The sequence below is a fragment of the Phyllosticta citriasiana genome (genome assembly GCF_038021145.1).
Source record: "Phyllosticta citriasiana strain CBS 120426 chromosome Unknown IWZ02scaffold_5, whole genome shotgun sequence".
Classification (NCBI taxonomy): domain Eukaryota; kingdom Fungi; phylum Ascomycota; class Dothideomycetes; order Botryosphaeriales; family Phyllostictaceae; genus Phyllosticta; species Phyllosticta citriasiana.
The window spans coordinates 2,035,253-2,062,305 of NW_027117282.1; the positions used below are offsets into that span (position 1 = coordinate 2,035,253).

General features: G+C 55.1%; 13 protein-coding genes across 13 annotated transcripts; 7 read left to right on the plus strand and 6 right to left on the minus strand.

Moving 5' to 3' along the window:
• The first annotated feature begins 150 nt into the window (after positions 1 to 150).
• Positions 151 to 1,376, plus strand: IWZ02DRAFT_241441 (uncharacterized protein). Its single transcript, XM_066763079.1, has 2 exons — positions 151 to 407; positions 524 to 1,376. The coding sequence occupies exons 1-2, from the start codon at positions 227 to 229 to the stop codon at positions 1,012 to 1,014; spliced, it is 672 nt and encodes a 223-aa protein (XP_066624121.1). The 5' UTR covers positions 151 to 226; the 3' UTR covers positions 1,015 to 1,376.
• Positions 1,377 to 1,402: 26 nt separating this feature from the next.
• Positions 1,403 to 2,578, minus strand: IWZ02DRAFT_469183 (uncharacterized protein; the record flags this gene model as incomplete). Its single annotated transcript, XM_066768693.1, has 4 exons — positions 1,403 to 1,714; positions 1,768 to 2,135; positions 2,218 to 2,420; positions 2,523 to 2,578. 4 exons carry the CDS (start codon positions 2,576 to 2,578, stop codon positions 1,403 to 1,405), a joined length of 939 nt encoding a protein of 312 aa, XP_066624122.1.
• Positions 2,579 to 2,721: 143 nt separating this feature from the next.
• On the plus strand, positions 2,722 to 3,615 carry IWZ02DRAFT_241394 (uncharacterized protein). The gene has a single exon (XM_066763078.1). The coding sequence runs from the start codon at positions 2,866 to 2,868 to the stop codon at positions 3,502 to 3,504; it is 639 nt and encodes a 212-aa protein (XP_066624123.1). The 5' UTR covers positions 2,722 to 2,865; the 3' UTR covers positions 3,505 to 3,615.
• Positions 3,616 to 3,996: 381 nt separating this feature from the next.
• On the minus strand, positions 3,997 to 5,895 carry IWZ02DRAFT_241384 (amidase signature domain-containing protein). Its single transcript, XM_066763077.1, has 2 exons — positions 4,619 to 5,895; positions 3,997 to 4,558 (listed from the first exon to the last, which is right to left on the minus strand). Exons 1-2 carry the CDS (start codon positions 5,744 to 5,746, stop codon positions 4,169 to 4,171), a joined length of 1,518 nt encoding a protein of 505 aa, XP_066624124.1. The 5' UTR covers positions 5,747 to 5,895; the 3' UTR covers positions 3,997 to 4,168.
• Positions 5,896 to 7,309: 1,414 nt separating this feature from the next.
• On the minus strand, positions 7,310 to 10,481 carry IWZ02DRAFT_241496 (uncharacterized protein). Its single transcript, XM_066763081.1, has 2 exons — positions 10,275 to 10,481; positions 7,310 to 10,224 (listed from the first exon to the last, which is right to left on the minus strand). Exons 1-2 carry the CDS (start codon positions 10,303 to 10,305, stop codon positions 7,529 to 7,531), a joined length of 2,727 nt encoding a protein of 908 aa, XP_066624125.1. The 5' UTR covers positions 10,306 to 10,481; the 3' UTR covers positions 7,310 to 7,528.
• Positions 10,482 to 10,579: 98 nt separating this feature from the next.
• On the plus strand, positions 10,580 to 12,119 carry IWZ02DRAFT_241499 (ribonuclease H2, subunit B). Its single transcript, XM_066763082.1, has one exon. The coding sequence runs from the start codon at positions 10,653 to 10,655 to the stop codon at positions 12,000 to 12,002; it is 1,350 nt and encodes a 449-aa protein (XP_066624126.1). The 5' UTR covers positions 10,580 to 10,652; the 3' UTR covers positions 12,003 to 12,119.
• Positions 12,120 to 13,383: 1,264 nt separating this feature from the next.
• Positions 13,384 to 14,823, plus strand: IWZ02DRAFT_375560 (tubulin-tyrosine ligase family protein; the record flags this gene model as incomplete). The annotated part of the gene is made up of 3 exons (XM_066764832.1): positions 13,384 to 13,947; positions 14,067 to 14,129; positions 14,173 to 14,823. 3 exons carry the CDS (start codon positions 13,384 to 13,386, stop codon positions 14,821 to 14,823), a joined length of 1,278 nt encoding a protein of 425 aa, XP_066624127.1.
• A 132-nt stretch (positions 14,824 to 14,955) lies between these two features.
• IWZ02DRAFT_241535 (uncharacterized protein) lies at positions 14,956 to 17,381 on the minus strand. Its single transcript, XM_066763084.1, has one exon. The coding sequence runs from the start codon at positions 17,226 to 17,228 to the stop codon at positions 15,087 to 15,089; it is 2,142 nt and encodes a 713-aa protein (XP_066624128.1). The 5' UTR covers positions 17,229 to 17,381; the 3' UTR covers positions 14,956 to 15,086.
• Positions 17,382 to 18,438: 1,057 nt separating this feature from the next.
• Positions 18,439 to 20,166, minus strand: IWZ02DRAFT_375884 (uncharacterized protein; the record flags this gene model as incomplete). The annotated part of the gene is made up of 2 exons (XM_066764848.1): positions 18,439 to 19,163; positions 19,242 to 20,166. 2 exons carry the CDS (start codon positions 20,164 to 20,166, stop codon positions 18,439 to 18,441), a joined length of 1,650 nt encoding a protein of 549 aa, XP_066624129.1.
• Positions 20,167 to 20,357: 191 nt separating this feature from the next.
• IWZ02DRAFT_241506 (uncharacterized protein) lies at positions 20,358 to 21,228 on the plus strand. Its single transcript, XM_066763083.1, has 4 exons — positions 20,358 to 20,552; positions 20,602 to 20,871; positions 20,921 to 21,027; positions 21,074 to 21,228. The coding sequence occupies exons 1-4, from the start codon at positions 20,480 to 20,482 to the stop codon at positions 21,125 to 21,127; spliced, it is 504 nt and encodes a 167-aa protein (XP_066624130.1). The 5' UTR covers positions 20,358 to 20,479; the 3' UTR covers positions 21,128 to 21,228.
• IWZ02DRAFT_241550 (uncharacterized protein) lies at positions 21,214 to 22,295 on the minus strand. Its single transcript, XM_066763085.1, has 2 exons — positions 21,924 to 22,295; positions 21,214 to 21,864 (listed from the first exon to the last, which is right to left on the minus strand). The coding sequence occupies exons 1-2, from the start codon at positions 22,183 to 22,185 to the stop codon at positions 21,329 to 21,331; spliced, it is 798 nt and encodes a 265-aa protein (XP_066624131.1). The 5' UTR covers positions 22,186 to 22,295; the 3' UTR covers positions 21,214 to 21,328.
• Positions 22,296 to 22,550: 255 nt separating this feature from the next.
• IWZ02DRAFT_432472 (uncharacterized protein) lies at positions 22,551 to 23,536 on the plus strand (the record flags this gene model as incomplete). Its single annotated transcript, XM_066766222.1, has 3 exons — positions 22,551 to 23,105; positions 23,157 to 23,191; positions 23,248 to 23,536. 3 exons carry the CDS (start codon positions 22,551 to 22,553, stop codon positions 23,534 to 23,536), a joined length of 879 nt encoding a protein of 292 aa, XP_066624132.1.
• Positions 23,537 to 24,253: 717 nt separating this feature from the next.
• IWZ02DRAFT_498762 (uncharacterized protein) lies at positions 24,254 to 26,949 on the plus strand (the record flags this gene model as incomplete). Its single annotated transcript, XM_066770219.1, has 2 exons — positions 24,254 to 24,667; positions 24,733 to 26,949. The coding sequence occupies exons 1-2, from the start codon at positions 24,329 to 24,331 to the stop codon at positions 26,947 to 26,949; spliced, it is 2,556 nt and encodes an 851-aa protein (XP_066624133.1). The 5' UTR covers positions 24,254 to 24,328.
• Positions 26,950 to 27,053: the final 104 nt, after the last annotated feature.

Here is a 27,053-nt window from a genome sequence, read left to right on the forward strand (position 1 = left end):
ATCTGCTGTGCAATGTGGTAATTTAAACAAGGAACACTTTGTGGTGAAGAAACAACGACCATTCCCACCAATCAGCCGTCTCGCATTACGAACAACCAAGCCATGATCGCGAGGGTCCCCTCGCTCATTCCTGATCTGCAACGTCATCCAGCGCCTCTTTCTGCTCCACTTTGCTGTCGCATTTCTCTCGGTCCACTCCAAGTCGCAGCACCTTCACGGCTAAGGTATGGGTTCATCAGCATCAAAAGCTTCCCGCGCCGCCGGCCAAGCTGCGCGCGTGTATCCAAAGCAAGCCTCACAGGCCGCGACTCGTTCATCCAAACCATCACAAGCCGCGGCATCTCGCGCCTCACAACCCGGTCCAGCAGCGCATCCGGCTCCAGAAGCCAGCGAGACTGCAGATGAAAGTTCGTCCAGTCCAGTCCAGTCCAGTCCAGTCTACAGCTCAGCAGGCTCCTCCTTCCCTCCAACAACGCTTGCTTGCTTGCTAGCTCGCTTGGCCATGCTGACTTTGTTGTTCTAGCAATAACAGGTGACGCTCAAGACTTTGAGCTGGCCGCAAAACTGCGCTCCATCGGCGCCGTCCAACCAAACCCCTATTACTCGCACAACAGCACGTCGCCCTTTGACCCACGCCGGCCGTCTGAGTCGGGAATGCCAGACTTTTCCGCCGGCCCCAGTCCCTTCGCGCCTCCACCGCCTGGAGGAGTCGTCGCTGCTGCCGTCACCGCCGCCGCCGCCGCCAGGCCCAACCGCCCGAGCTCCATGCCCAATCCTGCTCTGTCCATACTGTCTGCGCGCGACCGCCTGCAGCGCGAAGCCGAGGCCGATCTGGAGTATGCGGCCAAGCCGAGCGCTCCTGGACGCCGGTTCGTCGACCCGATGCTGATTCGAAGGGTTTTGGTGATGCGGGATCGCGAGAGGAAGACGGACGACGTGATTGAGGAAGAGATGGGGCTAGAAAGGGGATTCATGAAGAGGCTTGGACCTAAGGGCGTTGTCGAGGCTGTCTGAAAAACAACAGGGGGCATATCTTGAAGAGTAAACGCAATCTTGGAGTTCCCCGGCCAAGGAGTATGTTGGGGCTCCGATTCCGTAGCTCCGCGTCTGCCGCGGATCGGAAACCGTTGGAACTCCCGCGGGAGAGGGCATTTTGGCCGCACATACGATTTCCGCACAACTCACACAACCCTGAGCATCGATACTCTACGGGACACGCGTCCGGCAACAAGCGTCCGAATAGAGACGGACATATGACCTGGCGTCAAGCCTGGCGTATCTGACGAGCCTATCAATAAATCACTGGCGACTAGAGCCGGCTTAAAAGTCAACAAGAAACATCTCCACTCCAACAGCAATACGACTGCGTTCTAAAACAACTTGATTATATATCTGTTTGTGCCTACCAAGCCGAATGGCCGCCATCAATTCTCAAGTCAGACCCGGTCATGAATGAACTGGCGTCGCTGATCAAGAACACGGTTGCTCCACGGTACTCCTCTGGGGCGCTCAACCTGCCCAGCATGTTCTGAGTGGGCCACTCTGCCTTTCGCTCTGGGTACAACTTGAACAGTTCCTCGACCATGGATGTGACAATGTATCCAGGGGAGATGGTGTTTACGCGGATACCATAGGTTCCCCACTCGGCTGCAAGACTCCGTGAAAGCTGAAGGACAGCCGACTTCGAAGAGTTGTATGCAGAACAAGAAAGGCCCTTGAAGTCAAGTTAGCGACTGTCATGAGGAAAGTGCGTGTCGCAAGACTCACTCTATTTGCAAGGCTTCCACTCATGCTTGCAATCATGACGATGCTGCCGCCATTGCCATACTTGATCATCTGCTTCGCTGCGGCCTGGCACGTCATCAACGAGCCAGTCACATTGACCTCGAACATGGTGTTTGCATCCTCAGCCGAGTATTCCAACGCCGGCGTCTCCTGCTGGATACCAGCTGCGTGGACCAAACCATCCAATCGCCCATGCTTTTCAGCAATTTCTCCGACAATCTTGTTGAGTCCTTGGACGTCGCGAATGTCGATTTGGCGGTAGTGCAGCTCCGTTCCCAAATGGTCGAGGGCACGCTGTTGGATTGGCGCAAAATCGGGTGAAGGAATCGGGAGGCGGTCAAGGCCATAAACTACGGCGGGGAAGACCGGTGGTCAGCTGCTAACATCCATTGGATGCGTTCTATGCTCCTTGAGAAAAACGAAGATTCTCACCCGTTGCGCCAGCCTCGAGCAAAGCTTCGGCCTGCACCAGTCCCAGACCCCTGGCCGCGCCGCTGACCAGGATGACCTTGCCCGCCAAGCTGAACTCTGGAAGTCGCTTCATTGTGCCTAGGTACGCCGTTTCGCTGCTGTTTCTGTCAGCAGATGGTGCAGGTGGCGCTGCCGCGGCGGTTCCTGGAGCATTGTCGGTCGGTCTCCTCGACGTGATCCGCAATGGCGCGCAGGTGCTGAATGCATGTCCCTGAGGCTTAGTGGCTGCCACTGGTAGCGCGGATCTAAGTGGCGACGATGCCGACCGCAGAACTCCAGGGATGCGCTGGAGCAATTTGTGGGGGAGTGGGGTTGGCGCCATACTGGAGAAGAGAGAGTAAAGTGTGCTGGTCGGCTTTGGAGAACGGGCTTGTGGTTCAAACAAAAAAAGCTTGGGATTTATGAAGAAGCGAGTTGTGACGGTGGTCGAAGACAAAGACTGGTCTGCACCAAGCAATTTGGAGCTATCGCAAGTATCGTTGCAACAAGATTGACGAGCAGGGACGCTGTCAGAGTGGCAGAGGATGTCAGGAGTGAGCAAGTGGGAGTACTTGGGAGACGATCTAAAAAAGAGCAAAATCAGGGAATCAAGGATTTATACCAAGTCGAATGGATGCGTACAGTTCAAAGGGCGCCTGGAGTCGCCAGACCGCGTTTGCTCATTCCCAATTCGAACAATGCGCGATACGTAGGCACCTGGTTGTCATGAGGGGCCAGCCTCAACAACCCCGCCGGCCACAGATCATGCAGCGGAAAAAAAAAAAAAAAAAAAAAAAAGGGGGCATCCTGGATTCCCTCTGGCCTGCCCACCACCAGCGACAGCTGATTGCCGGAATGCCTGAACGGGGCTGGCAATGCCCACGACTAGTGTTGCGGCTCCGTATCGAGACCCGCGGGGTAGCTAGGCCCTTTGGTTCCCGGCTGGCGGGGTGGCTTTCGGAGGAGTCGTCTGCGCTCAAGCGTCGAGAGTTGACGATGGCGACGGAATTTCCGGATTGGGAAATGCCGTCGTGGTTTTCCCTTCGACGACCGCACGCGGGCCGCTCGGCTGGCTGGCGCCGGACGAGGATCAATGCGGGGATCAACCTCAAGGCCTCCGTCTGGACTGTTCCGCGCAACTATTTCCGGATCATTCTTTGCGTCTGCGGTTGCGCGACGTCGAGTCGACGTGGGCGTCGCCGCTGGACAGCCAATTTAGAGTTGATGAAGAACGGCTGCTTGTGGCTCTCACTCCAGCATGTTCCTTGACCCGCGGACGCGAAATCGAAAGAGACCGAATCGAATGGGCTATATCAAAAGCGGACCTCTGATGATACAAAGGGCCGTTTGGGCTGGCGTCACGCATGTCCTGACAAGGTCACAGGCAAAGGCGAAAAAATTGGTCAAGATGCGGTCATGGAATGGCGCTTGCGATTTCCGCTTTCGGAAACTGTGTCTGCACGCGCCGGGGGACGTGTCGTCGTGTCGTGTCCCTGCCCGTCTATCATTCCTCACCGAAATCCCTTTTAAAAAATCATTTGCGCCTGTCAACGCGTCTCGGTCGACTTCGTGGCCGCTTTGATGCGGCATCTCGGCTCGCGCCTACGTCGCTTAATCCTTCTTCACGCCAAAGCCAGCGAATGGCAATCCCGTCTTCTCCACGATGAGTTCCATGGCTTCAATGACCTTTTCATCGTCGAGTGGCCGTCCCACCAACTGCAACGAAATGGGCGCGTCGCGGTACACCTCCGGCTCGTCTGTTCTCGAATCAGGTTTTTTTTTTTTTTTTTTTTTTCGCCATCACGAAGGATCGCGCATGGTCACACGTACAGAGCTTGTGATTGAACTCGTCTTGCTCATTCCGTGGCTTGTACGCCTCGTCCTTGACATCAACAGCCGGGTCGACCTGCGAGACCTGCAATTCGTCAGCAGTTTACATGCGAATGGGGAGCACCGAGTGTGGAGGTGTGCGACGCACCGGAAAAGTGAGCGCCGGGTAGTCCAGCAGATTCCACTGCGAGGTGTAACCCCAGTATCTCGCCTGGTCGAGTGGCGGAGCAACCCCCGGTCCAACCGGGCACAGGATCACGTCCACCATGTCTGATCCATCCGCACCGCCGGTCGAGTTCCAGTGCTCGGCATACTGGGTGCGGTAAGCGTCGCGGTCTCTGGTGAACTTCCATATCTCTGACGCCGTGTACGCCTTCTTTGGCACGTGCGGGTTGTCGTGGATAATGAACTTGGTCAGAGGACGTGCCGGCTCTCCAGTTGCTTCCATGGCTTCCAGCTCTTCGCGACCCGCGTCGCAGAAGTAGAGCCTGGCCTGTTTTACGTCAGCAAGTAAGTTGGAAATAAGGTGGTATGGTTGAGGCGGTATGCTTACGATTACGTCCCAGGCCAGGTCGTGCTTGTACGGCTTCCACTCAACAATTTCGACGCCATCGACGCCCTTGAGCTTCTCCACAACCTCATTGATTGCTCTCAGCACAGGCGGGTGCGGCCGCACGACGCCATCATCAGACAGAACGCCAACCTTGAGCTTCTTGCCTCCCTTGTCGTTCTTCTTCAACCACTGCACATCGCCTCTCCAGCCAACAGGGATCAGGTCTGGCTGCTTCAGCCACGGTTTCTGGTCAATGAGGGTCTTGGTGAAGACTTTGACACCCTCCAAAGACGTGCTGATCGGTCCAATAGTTGGAACTATCTGCTCTTCTCCCAACATCGTTGATGTCGTTCCAGAGTTCGGCAACCTATGCGCGCTGGGCCGGAGTCCCCAGAGCCCTTGGTTTGCCGCAGGACTACGAACACTGCCACCAATATCGGTCCCGATGCCCAAACAACTGCCACGGAATCCGACCAGCGCACCCTCTCCGCCGGACGAACCACCACAAGTCAGCGCCGTGTTGAATGGGTTCACTGAGGCACCGTAAATGTTGTTCGACGTCTCCAGGTGCATCAGTGTCTGCGGCTGCGTCGTGCGCGCATAGAAGACGGCGCCCGCATTCCACAAGTACTTCAGAATGAGTGCATCAGTGCCCTCATGCTCAGCCCACGCGCAGAACCCGGCATTCGTCTTGAGCCCACCGCCCATGGTGACGTGCTCCTTGACGCTGATGGGCAGCCCGTGGAGCGGGCCGACGGGCGTGCCCTTGAGCGCCAGATGCGCGTCCAACTCCTGTGCCCGCGCCAGAGCGCGTTCCGGCAGCAGCTCCGTGATGCAGTTTGTAGCAGCCTGGGCGAGCGCGGCGCGGCGCAGGAAGGCCGACGTCACGGCCGTGCTGGACAGCTTGCCCGCGGCCAGTTGCGAGATCAGCGCCTCGGGAACCGTCTCGGTGATGGCTACTTCGTCGCCCGTCAGCAGTTGGGCTGCGAGCCCCATTGTGTTGCGCGGTATCGAGGCGGGCAGCGGAGGGAGAGGCGGCTGCACCGCGGCGATGGTCGCGTCACGGTGTGCTTGGAGACTGGCGGCGATTTCCTGCCATGGCTTGTGGATCGCGACGGGGTCGGGCATGGTGGTGGATGTGCTGATAGTCGTGCCGTGTGCGGAAGCAATGCGTAGCAGCAGGTAGGTAGGTGGATAGCAGCTCTATTTCTCCAATTGAGAGAATCCAGAAGCTAGACAGGCGAAGAGCAGAAAGAGAAGCTCTTGATTCAGCCTGTAATTGATCTGCAGGCCACCATCTTTTTTATACTCTGCCAGTAATTAATCGCGACGCTCTGACGTGTCGTCGTTGATAAGTGCCCGCGGCCCGGGCGAGAGCAAACGGAAGCGCAGCGCAGCGCAACCTAACCCCGCCGCATCCGCCCAGAATGTTCATCAGTCAGGTCGTTGCGTTGATAAACATGACTGAGCACAACCGCAACGTCAGTCAGGTAGGGTCTTGGAGGGAGGGAGGGGCAGTAGTGGCTGGGCACACTACCACCACCACCACCACCACCACCACCACGACCAAAAAGAAAAAAAGAAAAAAGGAAAAAAAGGAAAAGACAAAAGAAAGGAAAAAGCAAAAGGGGAGACGTGAAGAGTGGGATGATGGATGATAAGATAGATGCCGGCCCCTTGTTCCATGTCTGCCATGTCTGCCATGTCGCCGGCCGCTAGATACCCCAGCTAGGTACCTAGATAGCTCGTCTCAAAAGCTCCTCCCAGCAACACCGCCGCACCGCCGAATCCCCCGCGAAAAAAAAAAAAAAAAAAAGCCTCCCCCAACTGCTCTCCCGTCGGGCGCTAAGCCATCATCTATAAGATGTATGTGGATGGATGCCAGACGTCAATGCCGGCAGGTCCAGCCCCCATCATGATGCCCCGAGTGCGGAGCGGCGCGTGGCCATAGCTTCTTTCCCTTTGCGTACCTGTGTGGGTGCCTCAGGCCCTCAGGCTCGCAACAGACCCACGGTCACACGGCTCCTGCGGCGGCGGCCCCGCTTGCGCGGCCGAGAAGGGCATGTCCTGCCGATTTGGTAGCGCCCTTTGATGCGCCCTTTCGTGTTTGCCATGACAGCGGGCTATTGTTTGAGAGGAAATGTACGAAGAGATTTTGGGTTGGCTATTGGAGAAGTTGATGATAAAAAATTCGTATTCATTCGAGGGCTGTGTGAAAGGGAAGATATGTTGCTGTTGCTACTGATGTTGATATTTCTAAAGTTGCTTGGTTTTTCTTTACTGTCATTTCTACCATTATTTTTCTTTTTCTTCTTCGCCTCCGATAGTAAACAGACGAAGACGGTTGACAAACAAAACAGAACCTTGGAAACTAGACAACTAAAATACTCTTGCGCTTGCGTTGCGTTTGTCTCTGTCATCAAACCAAGAACTCGAAAGGCGGGATATCATATCATACAAAGAGACGGGTGAGGAGAGGCCATGATGATGATGACCAGGGAAGAAGAGGAATAGGAGGGAAGACAAGGAGAGCCATAAGATGTAAAAATACATGCGTTGTGATGAATCAAAATTTGAGGAAATGGAACGAAAAGAGTTTCGGACTGTTGGCTGGACCGATAATAAAGGAAACAGAAACATGAATGACGCCTGTACAAGTACATACCGGCCCACTTCATACCACCACTTATACCGAAAACCTTCGACAGGCAACGGCGAGGAGGGAGTTAGTCAAGTCAGACCGGCCAACCGACATGGACTCGCCCTAGATACCCGTTCCGTCCGCAGTCAAGATGGCCGCGATTGTCTTTCTTTCTCTAGTTGCATAGCATCCACGGTGGTTCTTGCTCGCCGACAGCAGGCCCAAACAAGGCCGTCAAAATCCAACCGAGACAGCGCGCGGTGGCGCCTTCAAATAATCTCCAAATCGTCATCGTCGTCAGTGTCTCCTGCAGACGGTCCTCCAGCGGCGAACAACAGCCTTTTGCCCGCAGCCACTCCCAAGCTGTCACGGCCCGGCTCCCGAATACCTTTGCCTTCGATCACGAGCCGCGCCTTCTTCTTGACCGGGCTCTGGCTCTGGCTATCGAAGCTAGACACAGATGCTTCGTCGGTCGCAATCTTCAGAGCCGGCTTTTCCCTCTCGCCAGAGACAGCAGCGCTGCTATTAGTCGCTTTTGCTGCAGCGGCGTAAGCGGAAGCAATTTCCTTGCTGCTTCCTCGTCGCAAGGCGAGCATTTCGTCTACACGTCCGCTACCATTGGCGTCACCTGCCGGCCGCGTTTTGGAAGGACTGAATAGAAGCCCGCGTTTGTTTGCTCCTCCCCAGCCCATCGGCCCAGCCCTTTGTGTAGATGTGCTGACAGAAGCGGATTTCGCAGATGCAGTAGCGCCAGCAGCACGCTTGCGTTTGACAGGAGCAAGAGAAACGTCCGCGGCGCGTTTTCCCAGCAGTCCAAGAGCAGCTGCATCTGGAGACGGAGGAGCATCGCGGTATTCTGCGCCTGCTGTGACGAAGGGGTCGTCAAAGGGGGTGTTTGTGCGACTCCGGGGTCGGGTTTGCGCTGCAGCGGCGTTTTGCTGTGTCGTCGACAGAGCACTTGTAGCCGAACTTGGTCGGGGCCTGTCTTGACTGTTATTGTGATTGCTAGCGGCGGAGTTTGCGCCTCTGAGGCGCATGTAATCGCTTCCGACTTTGTTCCCCAGCTTCCCCAGCTTCTCGGCGAGCTCGCGCTCGCGCTCTTTCTCAGCCAGGCGTTTGCGATGAAGCTCTTCACGGCTCATACCTCGGTTCCATGCATCCTCATCGTGGTCAAGCTTGTCGGCTGTACTACGTCCGTCGGGCACAATGTACATTGTCTCTTTGAGATACTTGTCATACCTTTTGCCTTGGCCGGAGTCTTCCTTTTTAGATGAGTCGAAGCGGGAGGATCTTGGACCCTTGCCAAAGCCTGTCATCGTGTTGACTTCCATTCGACCGCGCTTCGTCTTCTCGAGCTGCAAGTAAATGTGAAAGTCGCAAAATTCCGTCTTGCGCTGGTCAATCCAGTGGCTGCATTGTTGGCCATCTGCCTTGATGCTCTTGCAGAATCCAAGATCTCGAGCCGTACCAAGCTCAAGTATGGTATCGTCGGTGGAGTTCAGTTTGAGTGAGAAGTGACCATTGGCCTTGTCGCGAGGAGGCATGATTCCCGGGTTCAAGATTGCAATTACAGTGCCGGGCGTTAGCTTCCAAAATCGGGAAAAGGCTTCCTCGAACAAGAACAAGTCAACTTCCCATTTGAAGTCTGTAAGCCGCAAAACCATGAACTTTGATTTGTTGGGTCCGCCGTTCTCAGGTTCTGCCCCAGACGCTGTCCGATGCGCGTTGCGTGAGTCTCGCGGCGTAGTTTTCGATGAAATGATTCCTAGCACGACATAGTCTGCTTCGACATCTGGAGATTGATAGTCGGGGGATTTCACGGTGGAGAGCAGGCGGGGAAGCGGAAAAAGCTCTTTTTTGTCAAAGGCCCGTGCAAGGATGTTGTGGGAGAGTTGGCGCCGGGAAAGATGGAATCCGGAAAAGGTCTCGAAGCACTCCTTCTCTTTTGCTGCGTCATTTTGCTCGAGGGCAGAAGCTTTCTCGACAAAGCCAGAGAAGGATTTTGGTCGTTCCGTTGTCTTTGAGTCAGAGGGCTTTTGAGGAGGCGCTTGGCGCGATACAGGTCTACTGCCGGTTGTGATTGAAGCAAAGGAATTGTTTCCAGTTTCGGTGGATTTGGCGTTCCGTGTAGGATCCTTGAGAATGGATTTCGGTCGGCTTTCAAACGAACGAGACGCACTTTCGTTTGAATGTTGTGAAGATGGGCGCAATTCTTCCCCAGGAAGAGCCATTTCAGCCGCACTGAGTCCAAATCCACGGGTCCTCGCCTTCTCAATCCGTTCATCTTTTGCCTGTTTTTCGTTCGACTTGGAGCGACTCTCTGCCAATCGCTCACTGAATGACTTGGGTCTTGGGAAGTTTGGGGCGGAATTTTGGCTTGCCATCGAACTTGTCCTTGAGTGGCCTGATGCAGAACCAGCCCTGGGTGCACTAGGATTGAATTTGGGAACAGCCGGACGCTTCAAGGAGACGTCTTGCGCCCGCAGTCCTTTGTCGATGCCGAGTAGCTTTGCTGGCGAAATAGCGTTCGGTGCAGCCCTGCGATCCGGAGTCGGCGAAAGCGGCACTTGAACCGCTGGCTCTGAGCGAGTGGATGCAGTCGGTACACTGGCATTCCCTCGCCCTGCCCTTGAGCTCGGACTAAACATGCCATATCTGTTATCGTCTACGGTCTGCTGTTCGGTCGGCTGTTTGGATTTCGACGCCTGCAACTTTTTCAACTTCAACCGCGCTTCGATCGCCTGAAGCTTCAGCTGAAGCGTTTCTTCGTCTTCGTCTTCATCGTCGCCGGCGTCTACGCCGTCAGATAGAAGCTGCGACGCCCGTGAGCCGCGCTTGGCCGGGGAGGGCGAGGGAGAAAGTTGTTCGAGCTGACGCTGCTGCCACTTCTGCCGACCACTCGGGGAGCTCATAAGCGCCTGGTAGGGTGATCTCGGTGGCCATTCAGGCTGGTTTCTAGAGGGTGCTGGAATAGATTAGCGTGTTGAAAGAGGGCGTTCCAGTGCGGGCGACTACCATGCGACATTGCGGATTCGCGAACGATCATCTCTCGACGCTCGGATAGTCGAGAAACGCTGTCAACACCGACGAATCTGTAAGCGTGCGCGAGTCGCAAACCATGTCCGATGTTGGCGGCGCGCAAAGTCTCGCAGATTCGGGCGAGGGTGGTTGTCAGGACGGTGTTTTGTTTGTGCACTGTAGCTAAGGGAAGGGTGTCGCTGGTGCGCCCGGGGACGGCAGGGATATTGCTGGGTGGGTCTTGTGCCGCGCTCGCGTCTTAATTTACGACGCGTCTCTCTCGTCTTTCCTCTCCTCCACCACCAAACCCTCGGCTCCAGCGCAAACAGTCTTTTATTCCCCCATCCGCCTATCCATTGCATAATCTGCATCGCTATGAAAACACGCTCGAAGAAGCAATCGGTTCCCAAACAAGACGCCGGCGAAGCAACCTCGGCCGCACCCACACTACCGGCAGGCGTGTCTAACCCTCCAAAGCTCTTCATACTACCACGAGATGCATCGCCCGATGCAAGAATCGCAACGCTTCCAAACCCGGCAACAACGCAGGAAAATCGGTACTTCTGCTGTCCAGACCAAGGCTTTTTTGAATTTACCAGGATAGCTGCGCCCAAGACTAGTCCCCGAAGCTGGCTGCTGGCCCCTCATTGCCCGGAAAAGGAAACAGCTGAGCCTCTGCCAGAAGGCTCAGAACAGGAAGCTATTGCCGAGGAAGGCAAAGACCAGGATTCAGCAGACACTCTCAGCAAAGGATTTGCAGTAAAAAGCCCGGATTTGTTTGTAGCTACTCCACTCGACGCGCTGTTTATCGTGCTCCCAGCTCTTTGGTCTTCTGGGAAAGAATCAGAGAAAAAGCTTTTCCTCTCTGTCGAGGATCATTTGGACGCTCTTGGGAGCCCATCTTCACACCTGCGAGTTCTTCTTCGCAATGAAAGATTCAAGGCATATTTGGAAGACAGATTGGCAGCAGCATGTGACACGGTGGACGCAGGAGAGGAAAAGATGTACAGAATTTCGAGTGAAAAGCTCGCCAAGGAACTGCTTGCAAAAGCGGAGCGCATTGTTGCCAACGGACTGCCAGCGTCCATGGAGGATAAGTTTGTCAGACAAGCGCTTGAAGTACCCATCATGAGTGTCAGAAGGGAAGAAAGCACAGCAGTCGCGGCTGATAATGACGATGGAGAAGAACCTCCGGAAAACGCGGACAGTCAAACCACGACTTTGGATACGCAAACCTCAGCAGCAACCGAAGGAAGCGCTTTGACCGCGCAAACATCGATACCTGCATCTCCTGAGGAAGCAAAGCCAGATGTAGATACAAGACCGCCCATCTCCGCGCCGGAAGGTGTGCTTCATCTGATGCGTTTGCGCACGGCTCTCGATTTCATGTCGACGTCATACCTTCCTGCCACGCTTCGAAGCCATGTCAAGGCCACCATATCGGACTCCAAGCTCATCGACTTTGAGCCCTTGTACGAACATCTCAAGCTCCTAGAATCATTGAAGTCCGAGGCATTGGCCCTCCGCTCTCTTTCCGACAACATCAGTAGTAAGCGCGGACTAGACGAGGAAGAGGCCGAAGCACGGGCAGAGAAGAAGCGGAAGAAGGAAGAAGAGGACGCAAAGAAGAAGAACCAGAGCCGGGGGGTGAAGGCCCTTGCCAAAACAAACACCTCGGGCATGATGAAGCTCAGCTCGTTTTTCAGCAAGAAGCCGTCGAAATAGCCTATTGGAATGCACAATTTGAAGCTGTTTTGACTTGCCAAAGGACATCTCCGCTAGAGTATCTGCAGCAGGGATCAATTTCACAATATTTGGGAGCGTTGAGATTGTTTTGGACCTTTGGAAACTCGTTTGGAACCATTGGTTCTAAATGATCCGGGATCTTTACAAAGGATGGCAGCCTACCGGTCCCGGGAATCCGACTCTTTCCACTGCAATCGAATGGCTTGAGCCTCATGAGAAACGGGAATCGAGCTTGGGGATATCGAAGGTCAATGGGGACTTCCAGTGGAAGCTGTTGCGCAAGTAGAGCTGCACCAGCTTTCTGGAGTCCAGACGTTGTCCGTCACGATTCAACTGGGCAGGAATGTCCCGAACATCTTATTCGCTCGTCCGAACATCCACCTGATTCGCCCATGTCCCAATCCATGTCCGAATGACTTTGTAACATTTCCATGTAGCGGTCGAGAGTCATCTCTCAAATCCGGGATGCGCGGAAGAGAATCGATGGACCAGGCCACGCTGCACGCCTGGGAGTCACTGTATATCACATGGATATTGAAGAGCAGCAATGGCTTTTGGAGAGGCGGCTAAATAAAAGCTTAAAGCATTGGCCTAGGACTAGGACAAGGCGTCCACAATCGTAACACTGGAGGCCGTGGCACAAAGGGCTTTGCAACGCTTGATCGAAAGATATGTCCCTCGACCGTTTGATCTCCACGGTTGAAGATCGCAAGGTGCCCTTGGCTGATACTCAACTCCATATGGCCCGGGTGCCAAGCATCGTCGGCTCTAAGTCTCGCATGTTGCGGACGTGGGGGTGGACAACTTTTGGCGAATACTGGAACCATGTGCAGGATTTGGATGGCGCACTTTATGCGCAAGGCGCCGAAGTTTCCCAAAGGAATCAAAGTGTGTGGAGTTGGGTGAAGTGTCTGTCCCTTGCAGGCTTGTGCAGCGGTGGATCAGCGGGAGGGCCGCTCGGCCCTTTAGCGGACCTCAGGCCCGGACCTTGGAAGATCCAACCGGAACCTGACAACTTCTCCATCCATCCATCCATCCATCCATCCATACATCCACGACAACTCGTCGACACAAAGACCCTGAGCCCCGCTTGAAACGAGGCACTCTACGGTAGCTTTTCCCCATTCTGTCACTCTATCCTGCTTGTACACGTTATATTCTCCGAATTCCCCAGTGCTTTGCCGGCGAGCCTTTTCTTGTCGTCTCTCATTTGAAGCCACTCTGCTGGTCCAAAAATTTCCTCCAAAATCCACAACCATTCAGCCACTCTCCACCTAGAATGTTTTCATTTTTTGCACCATCCTAACTTTCTGTCATGCCAGCTCTCTCCGACAACCGGGCCACTTACGCGTACACCGACATGTCTGCATCAGACCAGACCATCTCGGCGCTTGTGGACTACGAGGACCCATACGTTCAACCTTTGATCCTCGATGCCTTAGCATCGCGCCTACCACCAGACTCGTATACGCTCATAAAATCTCTTGACGAACATGTAGGCGGGCCAAGGCCTCTACTCCAATTCCGGGCCTACGAGTCCATCGATTTTGATAAAGCAGTCGATTCGCCAAACTCGATGATCAATGCCTATGTAATCAGAAAGGCTCTCATCAGGAAGCACTACCTCTCCACGACCATTGCAAATTGGATCGTAAAACATCCGGACTCGATCCTCAAATCACACGTTAAGCCCAGTGTTGACTTTGAACTCGACTACGCTGAATTCCTGGATGACGCACTCGTCGAAGCATTCGACCTGCGGGAAAGCTTCGCCCGGAACGATCCCAAGGAGCCACAGGACCGCGAGTGGTGGATTTTGAAGCCAGGCATGAGCGACCGCGGCCAGGGAATCCGCCTTTTCAGCACAGAGGAAGAACTGCAATCCATTTTCGAAGAATGGGAGGCAGAGCGACCAGACTCTGAAGTCGACGAAGATTCGGATTCGGAGACGGAAGAAGCTCACGAAAAGAGACCATCAGAGGGCGAGCTCAACGCGACGATCCGCGCCGAAGCAAACGGCATCGACAGCTCAGACGCCCGCAGCGACGCGACAGCAACACCCATCACGCCCTTATCCCCAGCAACGACGAGCGGCGGCAACATGAAGTTTCCAGACCTCCCGAAAAATGACGTCAAAACAGAGCAAAAGGACTACATCATCACGTCGCAACTGCGCCACTTCATCGCGCAGCCCTACATCGACCCGCCCCTGACCTTTGACGGCCGCAAATTCCACATCCGCACCTACGTCGTCGCCGTCGGCGCACTCAAAGTCTTTGTCTACCAACCAATGCTCGCCCTCTTCGCCGCCGCCCCCTACAGCCCGCCATGGGCCGCCGACGAGCAGGACCTGCGCGCGCATCTCACCAACACATGCATCCAGGGTAGCGACGCGCGTGAAGGCTCCGTGCGCGCATTCTGGGACCTCCCCGACGACGCCGCTCCACTCCAAAAAGGCTGGAAGGACGCCGTCTTTTCGCAAATCTGTGCCGTCACGGGCGCCGCGTTCGAAGCCGCCGCGCGCGGCATGATGATCCACTTCCAGCCGCTGCCGTCGGCGTTTGAGCTGTTTGGGGTCGACTTCATGGTCGACGAGCGCGGAGACGCGTTCCTGCTCGAAATTAACGCGTTTCCGGATTTCAGGCAGACGGGCGACGAGTTGCAGGGTCTCGTCAGGGGACTGATGGAGGAGGTGGTCGATGTGGCGTTTAAGCCTTTCTTTGGCATCGAGGATGGTGCGAAGCCGGATGGTGACGAAAAATGCGTCAAGTGCTTGGACATTGACCTGGGAAGACGGTGACGCGGTAAGCAGATGAAGGAGAACGCACTTCAACGATATAAATTTTAAGACTTGGCGTCTAGAGGAAAGAGCATGAAACAAGCGGGCGGCTCCCTTTTTATTTGGCATCCGCACTGAACAAAGTTCTTTTTAGAGGTTGGATAGAGTCGTCGTCCTTTTTCATGCGCGAGCAAAAAAACGAGGTTCATCAAAAAAGCGCTGCTTCCCTTCTCCCTCCTCATGCGGTCCCCTTCTCTTGATGCGATCATCACGAAACGCTTCTGTCAAAAAAACGCTTCCTTCCCCTTTTCGTTGTTCGCACTACCATCGCCTTTCCTCTTGCTCCACAGACTCAGACCCTGCACAACCCCACTGAAGGTCTTGGAAAGCCCACCACGCCCTCCCTTGTCTGTCGATGGTCGAGCAGAGAAAGGCGACCCGAGCTGAGGTACTGCCGCCTGCCGTGCCAAAGGGGCGCCGATTGAAGGCGTGCCAAACGCAGTCTGCACCGAAGACGGAAGCGACGAAGCACTCGCAGCAGGAAAATATGGATTTTCCATCTGGGAGCGGTCAGCGAGGGGCAACACGACAGCTGAGGAAGTGTGCCTGGGCCAGACGTCTTCTTGGTAGTCGCTGCCCCCAGGGTTTGCCATGTCCGTGGCGGTTGTCTCCACGCACATGGAAGGAGACGGCGGCGGCGAATTGGCCAATCCGACAAAAAGGTTGTCGGTGTCGTTCGCTTCATTGACACCATCGTTGCGCTCCCACGTCGTAGGCGGTGGCTGCTGCTGCTCCTCGGTGTCGAGTAACCTATTCCTGGACGACAGAGACAGTGGCAGCGCAGTCTGTGGCCGCGACTGAGACAAGGCCGGCGACGCCGACACCGACGTCCGCAACGCGTGTGGTGCCTCGGACAGATTGACCTTGGACGACGACTGCAGCGGCGGCACCGGCAGCGTCTCGAGCGATATCATGCTCGGCGGCGCCGAAAACACCTCAACGTCGCGCGCCACATCGACGCCGTACACGATCGGTGACAGCATGCCCAACGATGCCGCCACCGATGGCTCATTGGACGTAGGGCTCGACGGCGCTGGCGACGCGGGACCGCTACCGCTGCTGGCGCTGGTCGAGCCAGGGCTGAAGCGGCTCGTGAGCTCAGGGGCAAAGGGCTCGTCGAAGGCGTGTGCATGCCTATGGCCGCGGTGGCGATTGCGGTGTTTGGGATTGTCAAAGGCGGCCGAGAGCTGCGCATAGAGCGAGTTTATCTCGTGCGGCGAGCCGAGGCCAGATGGAGGGCTGTAGGTTAGGCCGCCGTGGTGGCAATCGTAGGGGCAAATGTAGCCGCAGTGGTGGGTTTCGATCGGAGAGACGTCGTCGCGAGCTGAGAGGGCGAGCCATGAGCGCTCGTGGAGGAGGAGCGGCGGCACCGGTTTGATGCTTTCGCGATAGACTCCCGGGTCTGAGGAGCCTCGAGTGGATCCGACAGGACTGGCAGGAGGAGGCCCCATTCGCTGGAACCTGTTGTCGTCGTCGTCGTCGATTACGGCGGGGCCAAAGCGAGACCCCGGTTGGATGTTGTCCAGAGAGTCCGACGATCTATAGCCGTCCCTCAAGGTATGCGAGTCGGTGCGGAGAGGCGGAAGTCTCACGGGTCTGGGTCGCTTGGGTGTGTCGACCGACCTTGTTGGCGAGGGGGATAGCTCTTCAGAGGGCGAGGAGAGTGCTGAACGGATATAGTGGAGCTCATAACCTTCGCCAGCAAGGCTACTATCGCTGTCCATGGTCCGGGCAGGCGAGACGCTACCACGGATTGTTGGAGCGCGTCGAGAACACGGAGGAGTCTTGGGGGGCTGGTTCATATCGGACACGGGCGTGGTCCTGGCAACGTTGACTTGAGAAGAAGAGTCCATGAGGCGGTTGAAAAAGGTCCTTTTGCGGCCGCTCCGTGCAGCATCTTGAGGGTCGATGTCGTCCTGCTTTTCGGATCTCAGGATACTGGGTTTGCGCTGCATCCAACGTCTCTTTCTGCGTTGGTTCCACATGATACCAACGGCAAGTGCAAGAACAATTGTGACGATGCTTGATACTGTGAACCAAGCAATAAATGATGTGGAGTTGGGCTCGTGCGCTGCGTCTTTTTTTATCAACAAAACAAGCGCTACAGTCGACGAAATCAGGGACAGCTGGGCTAATCCAGATGCCCAGTAGAGCCTTTTTGGGATCTTTTGGTAAGGACAGTATGGAGAAAACTGGTCAAGGGAACGAGATATAGTCTGAGGACGGGCGAGATAAACCTCTGGTGCTGGTGCTGAGAATGTTGAGTTTGATTGCAAGAGGAAGCTGTCGACCAGTCTCGGGACGTAAAGACTCTTTGTACTTGATGCGACTGATCCAATGAGGGAGGGCTGGCGAGAGCCCGCCATAGTAATTTGCGCAGCGCCTGTCAGCTGTTTTGCAAGGTTGTTCGAGTGCCTCTGTAACAGTGAAAAACGTGGGATGCCACCAGCTGGGCTCGACGACGGGGTAACGGAAAGGTGGAGTGAGACGACAATGGTAACACACTGCGTGGACGAGGTCAGGCTGAAGGAATGACATGCAGGGACAAACAAACAGAGAAAGACAGTAAGCTACACAAAAGGAGAGGAGGAAGAAATGAGATGTTGAGGGTAGGATGTAGACAGCATGCTGTCAAGTAGCTTTGTCCCATTTGCATCCCACTCCAGCACGACTAGCAACAGCGACATCGAAAACACCACACTGAATCAAAGGCCTCGGACGATGACCTTTTCGGCAAATAAGCCGCGGCCCTGCTGAGATGAGCCCCCAAAATCCTGTTGCTATTCCTCGAAGAAGCAATGAAATCGAAAAAAAAGAAAACAGGCGAATCTACACAACCCCCTCCAAACCTAAACGTGACTCCTGCCTCTTTCTTCAAGAAATTTGTCAGTGGGTCGAGCCGAGTGACTAAACACTGATGGGCGAGGGAATTGGACATGACGGTTTTAGCCCAGGAGATGGATATGAGCCCACGCTCTCAGCGGGCGGCCCTTTGGTCGTACAGGTTGTCGTGGCGTCGAGGTCTGGTAGCACTCGCACTCGCGGCCCGACCAAAACTCGCTGTCAATCAAACCCCGGCCTTTGGATACCAACCAGCTACTAGTGCGTGATGCAGCACGACGGTCGACTCTGATTTAATATGGCGATCAGCCTTGTTTTCAACATAAATTACAGCAAACTTCGGCCGTAGACGAGAGATGGGTAAAAAGCCTGCAGAGACGGTGGCGCCGAGCTGTCCAAGTTCGAGAACTTTTTTGGCCTTGAGGAAAAGCAACAAGACGCAATCAGCCATTATCGGGGGGAGGATGCCAGCATGTGCCGTCAAACTGAGACTTTTTGCTTGCGAATAGGAGACTGGTGCCAAGAGACCACGAAGGAAAAGCAATAGGAGCGGAGATCGTCGACGCCTGAACAATCTCGAATTATTCGGATCGTGCGACCCTTCTGCGCCCGTGAAGCTCCCAAAAATAGGCTTGCATTTGCACAACTTCCAACCACGCGACTTTTATGTGGCCTGAGTGCACAGTGGCAATGGCAGGCTTGCGGCGGCCCGCCATGTCAACCTTCTCGTGACGTTTAGACCACTTTTCTACCAAGCCTCTTGTTCTCTCTCTGTCGCTGTGCCTTCATTGATTCTCTTCTCCTCTTCTTCCAAGCTCGGTTGTACTCGCCGCGATGCTCCCAAAAGTGCTTTGCAAACTCGCTTTGCTCCTCCTCCCCGGCATCTTCTTCTTGGGCGGCTTCAGACGGCTTCGATCTTACCGGCACCACATTGACATCATGATGCATGATTAGGCTGTCTTCAACCTCTTCGTCATCCTCGTCCATCTCGTCCGGCCAGAATCTCTTGCCCACGGCAGCGGTATCCGGCGTTGGCGCTGCACTTCGAACGCCGCGTACCTGCAGGTCTCGCCGCGTGTATGGGGTGAGTGGCGCATCCGTATTTACTTGTTTCTCATTGGCTTCTTCGTCAGCATCTCCTCCGAAGAAGCTGAAAGAGGTGTTGATTGGAGCGAGCTTGGAAGGTGCATCTGAATCAGGCAATTTGGGTCTCTTGAAGAGCGCCTCCAAGGGATGGACTTCTGCTGGCGCGTTTCCGGCGTCGTCAGTTGCCTCAACCACTGCATCAGCCATTTCAGTATCGACGTCGATTTTGGACGCGACCTCGCCATCACCGTCCTGCTGGCTGATGACATCAGATTCGGCTTCAGACTCTTCGGAAGCCAACTCTTCAGAGGCTGCATCTTCACTGCTGCTGCTCACGTTGGAGGAGCTGGAAGAAACAACCGACGAGGCATCATCTGATTCATCCTCAGAAGTATCCTGGCGTCTTGTGTCAGCCGCCGAGGCTTGTGTCCGGGCCTCCAATTCCTCCGCACGCTCGAGGGCCGTCTTTCTCTTGCTTGTTCCTGGACTGCTACTCTTCTTCAGGGCAACAGCCTCAGCATGTTTGCGCGCAGCTTCAGCTTCAGCCTCCCTGCGCTTGCGACGCTTGTCTGACTCGGGTTCCACAATATTTCCCTCCTCGTCAACCCAGCCTTGACCCTCGATATATTCAGCCGCATGTTTGGCGTCCTTGGGGATCTGGTTGCTCTTCAAGAATGCGGCATGCTTGGTGGTCTTGGCGAATTCGTGCACAACAACTTCGCGGGACGACTTTTTCGACTTTTTGGACTTTTCCACGGCCTTGTCGGCCTTGACCAGCGGAGCAGCGTTCGGCAGCACCTTAGTCTTGAACAACACTTCTGGCTCCGTCGTGTACTTGGATGACTGCGACTTGCTCTTCTTGCTGTCCTTTTCCTTCTTGTCCTTGCTTCTGCGCTTTGTGGAGGATTCTGGCTCAGTCCAGCCACGTTTCACGTTGCGGCCGTCTGGCAACTCAACTCCAGAGAGAACACCATCCTTGCGCTTGGCCTTCTTTGCCTTTTTCCTGGCCTTCTTGTCAGGCTCCTCCGCGGCGGCGTCCGCTTGGATGTCTTCAAGCACCCGTTTTCTTTTTTCCGGAAGCGCATCCTCGATGCGCACTTTTTGCCCCCTCAGGATTGACCCGTTGAACTTCTTCTTGATCTTTTGCGCGTCCATGGTTGGTATTTCGACGTAGCCGAAGCCTTTTTCCGGGAAAGTCTGCACGGTATGGTATGATATGTCTGAAGCGTGTGGGAGAACGGAAGAGGGGACAAACGTCTTCAACAAGTCAGAGTTGAAGGGTGTGATGTGGAGACGAGTGCGCTCCTGGGGGCTGGGATTCTGGGCGCTTTCTTTGCGAGCGGAGGATGAGTCGGTAAGCGCTTGTGTGGCGGTCATGGCAGGCGCAGCAGTAAGACGAGTCTTGTAGACAGCCACTGGAGTCAGACTGAGGGTAAGAATGTTATTGCGACATTTGATCGCAGGTTGGGTGGGCGATTGGAGCTAAGCGCGGAGGTGTAGAATCAGGACGAGTCGCAAGCAAAATGTCGCGGGCCGCCCCGACAACTTCCTTCCCCGGCCTCCTCCCGCGCCAAGATTCGCAGGGTAGGTTGCGCCGCGGCTTGGAAGCTTGTCCGCGACGCTCAGCGCGACCATTGCGCATCGCACGCGCATCTCACCCCCACGAATCTTCCCCTCTATCTCAGACACCATGTCGCGACATAGCTATGCTTTGCTGATGCTGCTGGCTGTGCTCTCCCTCTTCTCGACCGTCTTCGCAGCATGTCAGCCTCCCCTGTCCCCAGCAGCGACATCAACTAATACCTTTAGCAGCACCGGCGTCATTCTGCAAGTGCACTTGCTTCACCAATAGCAGCATCATTCAGTTGAACGGGCTACCATCCTCGACATACTCCAAGACGGGTAGCAACAATGTAAAGGACATATCAGACTTTCTGTTTGAGCGCGACCACGAACGGAGAGCCACCAAGACCAAGCATAGGGAGAGGACATGCAACGACTGCAACAGGCAATTCTGTCTAAATTACAATCTGCCCATATGTAAAGGAGCAAAAGAGGAAGACGTCTTCACCGAATGCTTCCGTAGGGTTGCCCCGGAAACCTCCAGCGACGCAGCTAACGCGACACTCAGAGAGGGATTCGGCCAAGGATCAGGCAGTTGTGTTGATATTCATAATCGCAACAGCAGGTCTGTTGATATATGCCGCCTTGAGACCTTACATTGAGCAATGGCGAGAGGTCTGGACTCCCAATCCAACCGCAATATTCCGCTGACACTTCAAAGAAAGCCAATGAGCGGAGAACGTACATTCCGGTTTCGACCCACGGAGACCAATGAGTTGTGATTTTTGAAAGCTAGGCGTTGGTGTAAATACCCACAGAATTCAGTTTAGACCCAAACTCCGAACGCTGGACTCCGATTATGCATCTCTCTGATATCCCAGTCGCAGGATGGGAGGTATACTATGATACAAGAAAGTCTGTGCAATGCCGCTCTGTGGCTAAGTGATATAACCATGTGAACACCGTGGTTTGGTTCTCACCGACCGGTTATCCAGCTTGTCCAGCTCTTGGACTTTTGGGTGGCTGCCTGCGCCGCGTCATCGGCCATACGATCAAGCGACCCTGGTGTCAGCGGCTGAGCCTTTTCGCCCTCTCGCCTCTTCTCCTCCAAGGTCTTTGCAATGCTCGACTCGCCAATGGCCTTTTTGCTTTGCGTTGCAGCATCCTGGACAGCCGCCAAAACGCCTTCGCCCTCCGCACCATCGCGGGTTGAAGCAGCCATTTTTCCGCCTGTCTTCTCTTCTTGTGATAGTCCTCCAAACATGGATTCCTTTGCACGCGCGAAGATTCCCTTTTTATTCCTCTTGATTTCTTCGGCCTCCTCGGCAGCACGCTCACGGTTGAGGAGAAGCATCTGATCGTGAGTTATGGTTCCGTCGGACAGGGCTAGTCTGGCTTCGGCGAGGGCAATGGCGTGCTTCTGCTTTTGCTCGTGGAACCACTCCCTCTTCTTCTTGCGGTTGTAGATAATCATGTCGGTCACGGCCAACGCGGAAACAATGCCAGCGACTCCTGAAAGCTCCAATCAGCTTCTGTAGCAGCCTAGAGGTTCAAGCTAGAGAGCGTCGTACCAGTAAATGCTATCAAGCTCAACGTAGTGAAGCGATGGGCCTTGTCCGCGAATGCACGTCCCTTGGACACATATCTGTCGAATTGCGACTCTTGGCCGACCTTTGCTTGTTGTGCGGCGGCCCGCAGTCGGGCGATCTTTTCTTGCGGTGATTCCTTTCGTTGACCGGCGGGAGCTTGGTTCAGTGGGACGTTTGTAGCTTTCGAGTGCGCGTAAGGCCCCGTGGCCGTGAACATGGTCGCATCCTTGACGGCTCGTGGCATTGTCACTGGCGAGTGCGTGGATTGGCGTAAATGCAAAGGAGGGTGCTGTGGGGGTGGCGGAGAAGTTGGCGATGTCGAGGTGTGGTCTCATCCGCGGCCGAACTTTCTTCGACGGCCATGGGTTGCGCTGGCTTGGCGGCCACCACATAAATACAATCCGTGCCATTGGTCCCTACGTCACGACGACAACTCCAAAAACCAGACACCTCACCACCGCAGGCACCTTGCTTGGCAATGTTGATCCGTACCTCGACCTTGACTGTGGCCGGACATGTTCACAGACTGAAATACACGTCCTCTCCAGGGGCTTTACTCGGTCGCGAAGAAACACAGTAGTCGAGCCTGCGGCCTTCTTCTCCTTCATCATGGACCAACCTAACCATGGCCAAACACCAGACTTGGCCACAATACTGAGTAATCTGGCGGCAATTGCACAACAGCAGCAGCAGGAGCAACAACTGAAACAAGCGAGTTGTGATTCTGCGCCTCAACAGCAAAATCCGCTCTCAGCAGGGCTGCCGCCTGCAAGCTACACAGCTTCAGCACATTCTTCTGGCGCAGCGACAGTCTACGGAAACTCTGCTCCCACGACAACTGCTCCTTTTCATGACAATTCCTCGCTTTTTCCTCAAAACGCCCCCTCCTACAACAACTCTGTTCCTCCTCCTGTCAATGCCCTGAATATCGCTCGAGACTCCCAGGCGCCAGCCAATTCGTCACATCCCATGAACTTCTCCCAAGCGCCTAGCGTCCCACGTTCCACAACGCCACAAATGAGTTCAACACCCAAGCGGCAAGCGGCGCAGGCAGGAAAACCACCAATGATAGATCCTGCGACTATTCTCGAATGGTCTCAGGGCTTGCGGTGTATAACCAAGATTGCGGCTCAAAATCCCGGCATCAAGGTAGTGGTCCAAAAGGTAGGTACCAAGCTCCTGTTCCGCCAAGCTTAAACTTAGGCGATAGTACAGATGATTGCAGATCAGCATGAGAATGAACTTATGTGGTAAGCTTCCAAATCCAGCACGCTATCCAAAGTTCTTCGAATCTGACTTGAAGTAGGTGGGGCGGTAGGCAAGCCAGAATGAACCAGAAGGCTTCGCAAGAAGAGCTCAAGGCCTATGATGCTAAAATTCATCGCGCACTGCGCGAAATGTTTACCGCCATGTCTGGTCATCTAAAGAGTCTCGGTGTTCCATTTTTTGGCGTCAGGCCCGAATTAGTCGTGAAAGATGAAAATGCTGAGGAAGAAAAGCCGCTTTTGCTGGCAAAGAAGAGAATCACAGAGTCCGAACTGGTTAAGTTGCAAAGAAAAATGCTGGAGTACCTAGAAGACATGTACAAGGATTAAGGGTGTCCAGGGACCCGTGGATCTTGACCCTGATTTACTTGGGTTTGCCTTGTTGCACTTCGCGCACGGGACAGGGAAATCAGGATAGATGAGTTGTTCTGAGCACGATCTCTTGTCATTGAGCCTCTGGAGCTGATGGATGGAAGAATGCCATCCACGGAGTCACTGGTAAGACCATTTTCGATTGAACTTCTAAACCTTTGCGGAATAAGCTGACGACAAAGTCCAGAGGCTGAAAGACGATTTGAGCTACACAGTATATACACAATCACCCGAATACTGAGAATATCCTCCACTGGTCTCTGAACTTGAAGTCTGGTAAACAAGATGCTGTGGAATTCAATCATCTCGCAAGAATGACATTGCAGCGAAGACCAATGTCTTATAAGAGATCTTATAGGTAGGCCCTAAATCGGAGGCGGCTGTGTAGCGCGGGAGGTGACAGCGAAGACAAAGCAGACTTTTTACGTGGTACAGAAACGGCTTGGACGGACAGCGAACAGTCGGAAGGATTAGCGACTGTGGCTACCTTGCCTAAAGGGTGCGAGTATGGCCCTGAGCAAGGGTCCTACGATCTGACTTCGCCACGTGATTTGGTCGTTTCATAGAAATATTTCCCATCACTACTTCACCTGTCCTTCTCCACCCCTATCTTGCTGCATCACTGTCACTCCTTTCACCGAGATTATACTGCGCCGGCGCGACAAAACGTTCACTGTCCCTGAATACCACTTCTCGAAGCTCACTCACTCATTCCTTTTGCAATTCTTGCGCGCGACCGATTGCGCAAATATGCCTCGCCCAGCGCGCCCTGGTGGGACCACCATGGCCTGCGTGGTCTACATGATTGTCGTCGCATTCTTCCTTGGGGTTGCACCGGCCAACGCTGCGCTTGCGCGTCGCGATAGCGTCCCAGTTCAAATCCTTGGACAAAACGCGGTGCGCGTTGGTGTCAAGAACGACAAGACTTCTTTTCCAGTTCTTCTCATCACTGCACCAATCACTGGTCTTCCTCGGTCATGTCAGATTACGGCAACAGCGAACGAGGCTGGCACTCCTACTCCTTTTACGTACATTGCGAAGAACTGTACAGGTTCTTTGACAGTCACGCCACTTGCGGCGCCCACCCAGGTGAGTCTTCCCCCAGACATTCAAGAAGCTCCTTTGGGACCACACCAACGTGAGGGCTTTGATAGACCCCAATTGGAGTGCTTCCACCGTTTGGTGGTGCAACCGCTCCCTCGGCCACTACGTCCGAGCCAACAACAACAACAACAAAAATCACTTCGACACTAACGGCACGGATCACCATCAAGACCAGCAAGCCCGGGGTACCAGTTGCGCCTCCACCGCCTCCGCCGCCTGTGCCTACTACGTCCATATCGACTCCAGTCCCTACGCCCACAAGCCCTCTCATCTCCATCATTCCAGCGCCGCCTGTCTTTTCGCCGGTGGTCTCGGAAACTTGCGCCCAGACTACGGTGTTTGTTACTGTTCCTGGAACGCCAGTTACAATCACACAAACGCCCCAAGTTCCTGTCGCGCCTCCCGCGGTCTCGACTCCTGTTGTCTCTGTTGTAGGGCCTCCTCCCCCGCCGCCACAGGGTACAACCCCTGTTGTTCCCGTCGTCGGGCCTCCTCAATCACCACCGCAAGTTACGACTCCTGTTGCGCCCGTTGGCGTGTCCCCTCAACAGCCACCCCAGCAATCACCTCCAAGTACTCCGGAAGTTCCTGTTGTCAGGCCACCCCCTGCGCCCCCTCAACAATCACCTCAACAGCCTCCGCCGCCTCCACCAACTACACCGGAAATTCCTGTCGTCAGGCCGCCCCCTGTTGCTCCTCCAAAAGCTCCGGCGCCGCCCCCTGAATCTCCTCCGCCGAAGCAGCCTCCTCCAGTACAGCCTTCATCTCCTTCTCCTCCTTCAGAACAACCGCCTCCAGAGCAGCCGCCGCCACCAGAGAGGCCTCCTCCACAGCGACCGCCTCCTGTTATTGTCCCACCCAGGCCAGCTCCGCCTCCACCACAACAAACGTCCGAGTCTCCTCCCCCAGCACCACCTGTTGCTGTTGTTCCTCCTCCAGAGCGGCCGTCCCCACCAGAGAGGCCTCCACCAAAGCAACCGCCTCCTGTTATTGTCCCACCCAGGCCAGCTCCGCCTCCACCACAAACGTCCGAGTCTCCTCCCCCAGCACCACCTGTTGCTGTTGTTCCTCCTCCAGAGCGGCCGTCCCCTCCAGAGAGGCCTCCACCAAAGCAACCGCCTCCTGTTATTGTCCCACCCAGGCCAGCTCCGCCTCCACCACACATGTCCGAGTCTCCTCCCCCTGCACCTCCACCCGTCGCTTTTGTTCCTCCTCGACCACCTGGTGGCAAGCAAGGATCGCCGCCTGGGAGTGGACAGCGGCCTCCTCCAGTGCCTGAGCAGCGCCCGAATCGTGGTCCACCTCCTGAGCAACCACCAAGTGTTCAGCAGCCGCCACCTGTTCCTGAACAGTCTCCGAACCGCGGGCCACCAAGCGTTACTCAGCAGCCAGCACCAGTGCCTGAGCAACCGCCAAATCGTGGTCCACCGCCTCCTGAGCAGCCACCAAATCGCGGTCCGCCAATCGTTGTTCCTCCGTCTATCTCAACGCTTTCCAGTTCGACGTCAACTGTGGTTATCACTCCGCCAGCTGCTCCACCTGCAACGCCCCAGATTCCGCCTGTTGTTGTTCCTCCTCGACCGGAGACAACACCATTTGAAGGAAGGCCTCCTGTTCGCCTTCCTCCTGGTGGAAATCAAGTTCCTCCGCCTGGTACGACTCCTGTCTTCACCACGCCATTGACTCCTACGACAAGGATGACACCAATGACTCCTATGACCCCTATGACTCCTACAACCCCCATGACGCCAAAGACCCCAAAGACATCTGTCACCGTCGAGCGGCCCACAACACCAGTTGTCTTTGGTCCATTCTCAACACCGAAGACACCGTCCGGGACGAGAACGCCAGTCACGCCCATTACCCCGATTCGTGGCACGCCCATTATTCCTGAGACAGGAACTCTGCCAACCACTCCGCCACAGACCCCCGTATCTACGGCTACCAACACCCCATATCGCCCTGGTGTCTTCCCTCCAACGACTCCCGTTTTCCCCACAACACCCAGACCGGGTGTTTTCCCGCCGTTCCCTACTGGCACGGGTCCGGGCTTCCGTCCTACAGGTGTTTCGGGTAACAACACGGGCAATACGACGTCCATGATGTTAACGGTGCCTATTGTCCCGTCACCTTCGGGAACTATACCTCCTGGAACCACGCCGCCGTTGAACAATCACCAGGGGAAGCAGTTCTCGCCGCCCTCAACCGGATTTGTGGCGATAGTTTTGTTTGGAATTCAGTTCCTCTTCTACTTTGCGTATATGTGAGCCGCACCTTCTGTACGCAACTGCTGACTGGCTCAGCCTTTCCCCCCCCTTTCCTTTTTTTTTTTTTTTTTTTTTTTTTGGCATTGTGTCTGTCTCGCCTGCTT